This window comes from Solanum dulcamara, chromosome 7, assembly GCF_947179165.1.
Source record: "Solanum dulcamara chromosome 7, daSolDulc1.2, whole genome shotgun sequence".
Lineage (NCBI taxonomy): Eukaryota > Viridiplantae > Streptophyta > Magnoliopsida > Solanales > Solanaceae > Solanum > Solanum dulcamara.
In genome coordinates, this window is record NC_077243.1 from 1,440,297 (window position 1) to 1,450,555 (window position 10,259).

At 30.8% G+C, this 10,259-nt stretch overlaps 1 protein-coding gene across 2 annotated transcripts; it reads right to left on the bottom strand.

Moving 5' to 3' along the window:
* Positions 1-594: 594 nt before the first annotated feature.
* Positions 595-7,348, bottom strand: LOC129896723 (protein HOTHEAD-like). Of its 2 annotated transcripts, none has more exons than XM_055972678.1 (6): positions 7,021-7,348; positions 5,862-6,225; positions 2,510-2,820; positions 2,035-2,420; positions 1,310-1,878; positions 595-953 (listed from the first exon to the last, which is right to left on the bottom strand). In XM_055972678.1, exons 1-6 carry the CDS (start codon positions 7,106-7,108, stop codon positions 899-901), a joined length of 1,773 nt encoding a protein of 590 aa, XP_055828653.1. In that variant the 5' UTR covers positions 7,109-7,348; the 3' UTR covers positions 595-898. The 2 variants fall into 2 exon arrangements, with proteins under 2 accessions (XP_055828653.1, XP_055828652.1); XM_055972677.1 differs by having other exon boundaries at positions 5,862-6,228; positions 7,021-7,347.
* Between the last annotated feature and the right edge of the window lie 2,911 nt (positions 7,349-10,259).

A 10,259-nucleotide genomic window follows, 5' to 3' on the forward strand; every position in this document is an offset into this window, starting at 1 on the left:
GGTTAGTACGTAGTAGTGTGTTTTGCAGTCTGTTCATGTTAGTAGTCATAGTATTGCTCATGGGGGGACTAAACTGAGTATGTTGTTGTTGTACTGATCATTCTCTATTGTCTGTTTTCCTTTTCTTCTTTTTCTGAAATCTTATGTGTGTTGTGACCAGTAGACCACAATTCCAGTCCCCTTCTACCAGTACTTCACTCAGGAAATTAATCAAATTGACCATTACTAATTGTAAAACAGAAGGACCATTCGTATCTACATATATCGATATTCCTTTCATTTCTCAAAGGGTTGATCTTTCCTGACAGATTCTGGCATGAATTCATTTAGCTAGAGTAATGTAAACCTCTTAAAACTTGTTTGTTTGCAGTATCATTGAACTCTCATTGCTATTTCTACAGCATGATGGTTACTGCTTCTGTGTCTATTTACTGCCGTATCAACCTAATGACTATTGTTTGAGTTATTAGTACAACTCACATGGCATGGACATATTTGCAAGTCGTTCAAATTCATGAAATAACATATACAGAAAGAGTTCAAGTTATATGCACTGACGGTGTACAAAAAGATTGATAGCTAGAGATGAGAATATAGATGCAAGGTTAAATAATAATTAAGCATGAACGTCATACTCATACACATTACAATGTGAACACAACAGCACATAAAGTTCCAATTCCAACCCCATACACACACATACACACTTTTTTTTTCAATGGCAAGCCAATCTTGACAGACTACACATGCTTGCTAAGAATTAGAATGGTAAAAACCTAGAGTCTTTGGTTAAAAAAGAAGCAGCAGCAAATTCTTTCCACTTGATTCAACACCCCCTCAACAAAACAAACTAAAAGAATGGGTCTAATCTTCTTCTACTTCAAAGTTGTGTAAGTCTTTACAAACCAGCTGCTCTTCCTAATCTCTCTCTTAGAATCTTCACTCCCATGTACCTGCATCAAATGGGACAACTAGAATCATGAGAAAATTAGCGGGAAATGATTTAAGTTGACTGTCGTATTACGTATAGCATTTTAGTTACTACTTCCGTTTCAATTTGTTTGCCTGGTTTTGACTTGGCACGGAGTTAAGAAAGTATATAAGACTTTGGAATCTTGTGGTTTAAATTAAAGAAATGTGGAATTTACCAAATGTCCTTTTATCTTGCGGTCTTAAACATGTCATTTAGAAGGTTAGAATTAAAGAGTTGCCAAAAAAGGAAAGAGAATTCTTTTTGAAACGGACTAAAAAGTAAGGTAAAGCAAACAAATTGAAACCTAGGGAGTAGTTTGTAGTATTATGATGTTACCTGCCCATCATCATCACTGTGGCTTGAGGATTTGTACCTGGCGACTCTTTGAATGTGGAACCATCGATGACACGGAGCCTATGGACACCAAGAACCTTGTGATCGGGGGCGATCACATTTCCAACTTGACATCCGCCATGGTAATGCCATATTGTGATCACAGTGTCTTTGCAGAACTGTTCTAAGGACTCTGTGTTATGAGTGTGTTTTGGTATGAGATTAACATTAGCTTGGATGCTCATGTTAAGCAGCCTATCTAATGTCTCTTTGTCACACTGTGTGAAGTTGGTGAAGTGTTTAGATTTCGCGATCTTCTCCACAATGCGTATTCCATCTACACATCGTTTTAGATCACGTGGATGGCTGAAGTAGTTGAAGGTGATGGAAGGGTTGTCGTCAGGATTGGTAGTCACCAGGCTAATGTTCCCTCTTGACAAAGGTAATGCTATCTTTTCTAAGATGAAACCTCCTCTGAACGCCTCGTGTGGTATGTTTTTCTTGCTTCTTCGATATGCTTCAATTGCTTCAAGTGTTCTCTGCTTTGGAGGAATGGTGGACAGTTGCCCAATCTGGTTATTCCAAAATGCGAGGAAAACCATGATTAATGGACATAAAGACTAGTACAATACAGTCAAACCAAAAAATGAAACGATACCTTATAAAACAACGGGAAACAACAATCCGATCAGGATGTGATTCATAGAAGTTGAAACATTGCTACTAACCTCAGCAGAAACGACTCCATGATGGCAACTAATGCTATCTCCAGACTGTCCAAATCCACTACTAGCTTCAATATAGACTCCCTTTTTAGTAATCCCTACGGTCTGAATCAGTGACTGTTCAACGGGCCTATTTGTGGGGACGAAGATCGTGTTTAAGGGGTTGTCTGACATGCCTTGACCAACGAACTTATTGTCAAGAACCACTGGGATGTTCAACTTTTCCAATTCGGCCTTTGGTCCAATTCCACTAAGCATCAGAATGTGAGGGCTCCCAATTGCACCAGATGACACTATAATCTCACTTCCCTTCCTCGTTGAAAGATATGCCTTGTGTTGTTTCCCATTTTCATCTTTGAAAATGACTCCCACTGCTCTTGGCTTCTTTCCTACATAATTATTTCAATCCGGTTATTACTACTACTGTTACACAAATTCCGTGTTTCAGGATACATTTAACTAACTAATCGAGACGTACCTGATGTATCAAAGTCAATCTTTTGAACTATAGCATGCACCAACACATCCAGCTTCTTAGGATTAGCAGAGGCAAGTAGTTCAGCAGCAGAGTGACGACGTCCGAAACGGTCGAATATGGTCCCACCAACCTTGGTTCCATAGATGTGATCATAAGTGAATCCATTGAAAGGTGAGATACCAATTTCAAGAAGACTTTCCCTTACTGCTTCTTGCCATGGAGCCAAGTTTGGTCTATGAACAATTTGTTTCTCAATCCAAGGATATGATTCATTCACCAATTTAGAATCCCAACCTACTTTCTGGATGTAACTGCAAGTTCAAGAAGATCACAACGTCAACATGTATGATCTGCAATTTTTTATAACTCTAACACAACAATTGTGACTCGGTACTTGGAGCCTGTTTGATTTACTCCCACCGTCCCAAAATACGTGTCGCTTTAGCGGGAAAAAAAATTGTAGCGGGAAAAAAATTGTCCCTTTAATTCAAGACAAAAAATAGTAAAGATAAAAGGAATCTAAAGTATAAAGAATGGATTAAGTTCTGGACAAAAGTATTGAAGGTCAATTCAAGCTACTACTTCCCATCCATATTATCTGTGTTTTAAGATTTTTTGCAACCGTTCTTTATCATATGTCCTGGAAGGAACTTTTGCAACCACCTTAAACATAAAGAGTATTTGTGTAAACTACCCTTATCATCACTCATTAAACATCTCGCCTAATTAATACTAATACCCAATCTTGAAAGAAAAAATAAAAAAATTTCTAGTTCCATCAATGCGACTACTTATATTTAGGACATGTAAGCTAGCATTAGGACAAGACATTAACTGCTTGTGCACCTACTTCTCTGTTTCATATTTGGATTCATCACTAACCACCCATGCTTAAACAATAGTACGGAATAAACATCATAAATAAGGAACTTAAATTTTATTGTCCTTGATAGTATTAAGTACAATAAATGACTATGTAAGATTGGTAGTTGGCCTGTTTTAATAGACAATGGGCTCAATTTAAACATGTACACTCATTTTCTGCTATGTCTTTAAATATTTGTGCATTGCATTCCCTACCAAATCTTTATTTCAAGGATAAGAAATAAAGAAGACAGCCATCATATATATATATGTCTCAAATACTCTATTAAAAGTTCTATCTTTAATCAGTTAATCAAGGACAATGCCTTAAAGCTTCATGTCCACAAATACAAGAAATAGAGACTTTTTTTTACCACGAATCAATGGGAAATTTGTGCTATAAAATATGATTTCTTATCGAACCAACTTACTTGGAAGACACATGGTGGTAAACAGATTATCATCAAAATATTAAGAAACTTCCTAAATTTTTTCGTGTGAAAACACTACTATTTTTTCTTTTCTCACTGATTTGATTCAATCAAAATATGTGTGAATAGTCACTGAACATTTTTAAGTGAGAAATTTCAATGGGAAAATAATAGACTTTTTTGTAGTGACCAAAGCCTATCTGAAAAGAGTTTTAGTTATATATACACCATCAGTTTAAATTATTATTTTTTCATATTTATCAGGCCATTGAAAGGATATTTATAAGTAAGCTTTCCTTCAAAATATGGGATGTGTATCTTGAAATAAGACCTATCACACGCTAGTGCTACATGTAAAGATTTTTTTTATATTGACATTATAAACGTGTTCTTAACGTGATTTCACGGGACTAATAAGGACAACCCCAGCTATATTTAGAGGAGATGGTAAAAATAATAGTAACCACTTATGATTTAAATAGAAGAAAATGACCCTAAAAAAGTTCAATTATAACTTACATTACAAATCTCTAACGTCTTAGTATTAAAATTTCCTGTGAAATATGTCATATAACTAAAAAGAAGGTTTGTAATGGGTCCCTATATTTTGGTCTCACTAGACAATTAATGGAATATAATTGTAGTTGAGTTTTTTCAAAAGTCTAAATCATGTTTGGTAAGGTCCTGTACTTAGGCTGACCAAAATGGAAAATATTTCTGTGAAGGCACACATTAATTAATTGAATCTTAAAGCATTTAGTTAAAATTAGTCCGCATACTTTTGATAATGACATATATTGACATAGAAATGAATTAAGTTTCTCTCAATTAACTCGATCTTTTTCATTGATAAAACAAAGTTTCGTCTACATTCATTTTTACTTGTTCAGTATTAACTTCGCACACATTTTAAGAAACAATGAATGGATTGATAATTTTACTATATTATCCTTTGAATATAAGAAATTAAATTCTTTAAAAAATGACTATAACTAATAATAAAGGTAAATTAAGAACTAAGTAATAAATTATCTCTCAATCTCTTATCTGAAAAAGTAAAAGTGGACATTTTCAAAAAGAGGACGTACTAAGTTACACATTTTTGGCCATACAAATAGGTGGGTATATTTTCCTTTTTTTGCTTCATCTTTTCACTTTTCTTTAAAAAATTAACAACCACTACTTTTTCTTTCTTTGTTTGGTTCAAAGAAGCAATAAAAATTAACTTAATGTGAGTACAAGAATATGACCAAAATTTATTGGCATTAAAAAAACCACAAGCTCATTTCATTTTTCTAGTTGGGGAGTTCATTATTCATCCACCAAACAGCCATGAATAACTCAAAATTAGGCTGTAGCATTATTATTTTTGTCTATGATAACAACTACCCTACCACAAATTAAAAATAGAATATAGTTTTTTTTGATAAATTTTCGATTAAAAAATATATATTCCTATGTACGAACTATTTAACAAGAAACCTGTACTTTTTTTTTTTTGTAGAGGTGATATACATATAAATTAAATGCATGATAAGACAAGAAGTGTCATACTCCCTACGTTTCATTTTAGTGTGTACATATTGACTTTGGACACTTTCATCGAGTATTTATTAAAGATTTATGTTATTAAATTAATCTTATTAATTATATTTTAGACATTTAAATTTAACTACTAGCTTTACTTTAGGTAGTTAGTTATTATTCCTTCCGTTTTTATTTATTTATTGTATTTAGATTTAGCATTGAGTTGATTAAGAAATTATTAACTTTACCATTTTATCCTTTGTTTATATCAATGTTAGTATTGGAATTGTCTACATTCAAAAAGCCGGCCATATTTATTGTAGGAGTAAAATAGAAAAAAATTAATTAATTCTATTTTAATTTAGTAAATGATCAACTAATATGAGACAAATATTTTTAATAAATCCATCTAATATGGGACGAAGAGAATATAAATAAAAAATGATACCAAAAAGGAAGTTGATTAAAATAGATGAATAAAAAAATATTAATATATGAGTCAAGTAAAATGAAACGAAGAAAAAAGGTACCTTGGACCAGCGCGAGTGTAAAAGCCGGCATTAATACAAGTGCCGCCACCCAAAATTCTAGCTCTTGAATTAAAAACGCCATCGGTAGAAACGAAGAATTGTGAAGCGGAAGTAGATGAAGTGTCAGCAAGAGAGATATGGAAATTTTGCATGAAGGACACATTTGCATTTGCAAATGGAACTCCACCTCTTTCAACCAATAAGACTCTAAATTTCTGTGACAATGTGGCTGCTAAAGGACAACCAGCTGTGCCGCCTCCTACTATTATATAGTCATAATAACCCTTGTTTGTAGAATATGATAATGTTGAAAATGTACTTGCTTCTCTTATGAATGGGTATTTATCTTCCCATCTCCCTTCTCCTGCTGTATCAAAATTAGGCAATACTTGTCATAAATTAAGAATATACTTATAATGCAGGTACTAGGCTAGTTTTTTTCTTCCTTCTCAATTTAATGTACGTATAGATTTATTGAGACTCAATTGAATTTATATATATAAAAAAGAAGTTAGTGAAATTTTAACAAATATTAAATTTTAAAAAAACTGAATTCAAAATTGCAAAAGCTCGATGCACTTAATACTAATAGTTAATGGTGAAGATTATTAAAAATTTTGAATTCATCTGTAAAAGCAAGTAAAACCAACATTATACATTTTGAGCAACTATGGATGATAATATAATTAAATAAATAAAATATATTTTGAAAGTATCTATCCATTTATTTAGATAAGATAACCACACAATTTCATACTTAAATAACTTACTCCCTTCCCAATTTAACTACTGTAGCAAATACCGAAAGAGAGAATTTTTTTAAGTACAAAATAAAAAGAAAAGTAAGCAACGTAAATTTGGACGAACCTAGCAGTAAAATTAGTAAAAATCTTTGGTTTAACTGATAAGACTTAGTGGGAACTCGAAAAATAGAAATTTTAACAACAAATCATGCAACTTAATTAAGTGTATCTGTGATGGATAGATCGATTAGCAGATGAGCATGATCAATTAAGAAAACAAAAAACAAGTGAAAAGGGAAGATCCATGATCTCTTTTACAAGAATTTTAATACTAGTATTTGACACTAACCGACCACCTCGATTTTGACGAAGAAAAATGAAATCACCATAGCTAGAAGAGAATTGAAAATAAATACCTTGAGTGAGAGTAGTGAAGTGGAGATGACATACAAGTAAAGAGAGAAGAAGCTTCAAAATCACAGACACATGACCAACCACAGCCATTTGACCTCAGACACAAACTTACACTGAAAAATATATTATTAACACAAAATTTACTCTCTCTACAACATCAAGAACCTTCCTACCTCAACCTTAATTTTATCTATGTGGCTTCTTCTCCTTGGCCTTGTTTTGTGTGTCTAATATATATATATATATAGGCACTACTAATGTATGTGCCAAATGTATACAGTATAATCATCCATCCACTTTTATTAGGAGTCTCACGATTTATGTGATCGATTGAAAGTGTATTTAAATTTAATTAATTAAGTAGAAGAATGTTTTTAAGGTTGTCGATAGTTTAAAATGAAACTAATAATTTATGTCAAATTCATAAATTTTTTCAATACTTTTTTCAAAAATAAATTTGTTTTATATAAATGTCAACAAATAGTTGCATATATATTTGTTTTATAATTAATTTGTTAATGATAAAAATTAATACATAAAATTAAATAATATATAAAAAATAATATCTAAATTATATTTAGATATTATTTTTATACGCTCTACGAAATGAGTTACTGCTAACAAACAAGAACGTAAAAGTATATATTGAAACAAATGGCAATTTACATTGGAAGAGCTAGGTGGGTATTAAATTCAAGCTCGCATTAATGGTGTGGGAAATCAATGCCAACTGCTACACTGAATCATCAATGCATTCATATTGGCCGTTCGATTCATTTCTAGCTACTAATAGTGAGTACTACTTTTTATTACTTTCTCCCTCTCGTGACAGCTCACTATATATGTGCACACACAAATAATATAATGCATGTACTGTATATATTGCTTGATACCGTTGACACCTTAAAAAAAATGAGTATATTTTTATTTGTCCACTATATAAAAATTAAATATTTATTTTTATATGTTTAATTCAGAAAATTAAAAATTAATTTATCATTTAATTTTTAATTTATGTATCCTTATTATTAACTATGATTAATTTTCAAAATATTAAATTTATTATATTTAATAAATAATAAAATAAAATTTATTATTTTATTTATTCCTTCTTAAGAGAGGTTGAGTACCAGACGAATAAAGATAGATCGTCTGGGGAGTACTCTACTAGTTATATAATAAAAAAAGAGAAGACACAGAACTATACATAAGTTTGTGTAAAATATAGTAAAGTCACTGGAATTGTATTAGATTCGTTTGTTTGACTTATAATTCAAAGGGTAAAATGTAAAATGACTCATCAAAATACTCTGTCAAAACATTACGCAATCCTAACATGTACACAACAATAAATTCCTAGATTTTGATCAGAGGAGTTTAGTAAAGTCAAGCTTTGGCGGTAGGATTGGGGTTGTTCATGTGATAAATATTCTTGGACTTCTAATTTTAAAATTATGAATTCGAGTCATCAATAAAATGTAAAGATAAAAGCTCTTAATAAGAAGTAAAAAAAAATTATATATATATATATATATATATATAATTTGGAATATAACTTAAATCGATAACAATATTTTTTAAAACAAAAGTACATTAGCTTTCAGTTATTTGCTTGGGTCATTGTTGAGTTGGTAGAGTTATATAACAAATAAACTTTAGGTGAATTGAATCACATAAGATTTAATGGATATGATGAAGAATTTAATTTATGGTTTGATTATGATTAAAGGTGACGAAATTAAACCATAAAATATAATCAGCTCAATTAGTCTATTTATTAATTTAGTTCATTTTATATATCTTCAATTTAAAGTGTCTCAATCGATTCATTTGATACCCTAAGTATATACAAGGACAAACTACAAATCGTTATATATACCTCTTTTATAGTAGGGAGAGTTAATTGATCTTATCTTAGAATTTGACAAGTAATTGAAAAATAAACTACTCTTATTTATTTATTTTTATCTCAATTTTATATTACTCTTCCTTTTACCTCATTAGTCATTCTTTGCATTATTAGAACTAGTTTAGAGTGCGTGTTTTGCACGTGTGCATTGCGTTAATTAATATAAAACAATAAGAAAAACAACCGTTTTAAAAAAAAACTATAACCTTATACTAAATGCATAATTCATTCAAATAATGAAAATAAAAATACTATATTGATAAAATGATTAGAATCAATATATTTTGAACACGTAGTAATTGGTTATAGAAAAATTTACATAGGAAGACAAACATGTGATATGTATTTATTGTACATAACTATAGTTTAAGCGAATTACAATTCGTAAATATAGTTAGAATTTTATAGCAAATTTCTCTCTCTTCTCTCTTCTCTCTTCTCTCTTCTCTCTTCTCTCTTCTCTCCCTCTCTTCCTCCCTCGCCTCTCTCCTCTCTCTCTCCACTGTCGCTCGCCTCTCTATCTGACATCTCTCACTGGCCTCTTCCTTTTCTTTTTTCTTTTTTTGCATATTCTCAAACGTCTATTACATCGTGCCTTTTAATGTATGTGCCTTGAAGAACAACACCTTCATTTAAGTGACTCTATCACAAACTATCTTTTCTCTGTCATTTTGTTTTGAATTGAGTTAGGTAATTCTGATTATGATAGAAAACGTCTTAATGTAATTGCAAATATCATTTACTCACTTATTTAAAAATAAATTAAAATACTTAATATAAAAATTTAATAATCAAAGATGCTAATTAGTCTTCTTTTCGAATTAAAGTGCCGATTAAATTAAAGTGTCCTGTAATAAGTAATTTAAACATATGAATTATTACAGTTTAAAATTTTTAACTTTAAAATTCTAATTATATATTATTCTCTTTGTCATATATTTTAGGACTCTTAAAATTTTAAAAACTATATTTTTCTCTTACATATATTTTAAGACTACTTAATTTATTAATTTTTTTAATACCTCTCACCATAGATTTTACTCTTACCAACTATCTTAGGACTCTTATTTTTAAAATATTTTTTTCCTAACGGAGAAGATGATTGAAAATTTTCTTGTGGGCTTCATATTGTAGTCCTACGGGCGGTCAAACATGTACTTAGTGCCTTTATTATTGAGTTTAACTCCTTTTTCAAATAAGAAAATAATTATTATATGATAAAAGTTGATGAATTTTAAAGGTGATTCCTACCTGAATTGGAAGTGGACTAATCTTGTTACTTCCATGTACTTCAACTTGCACCTTAGTGCTTATATTTGGTTCTACGTATCC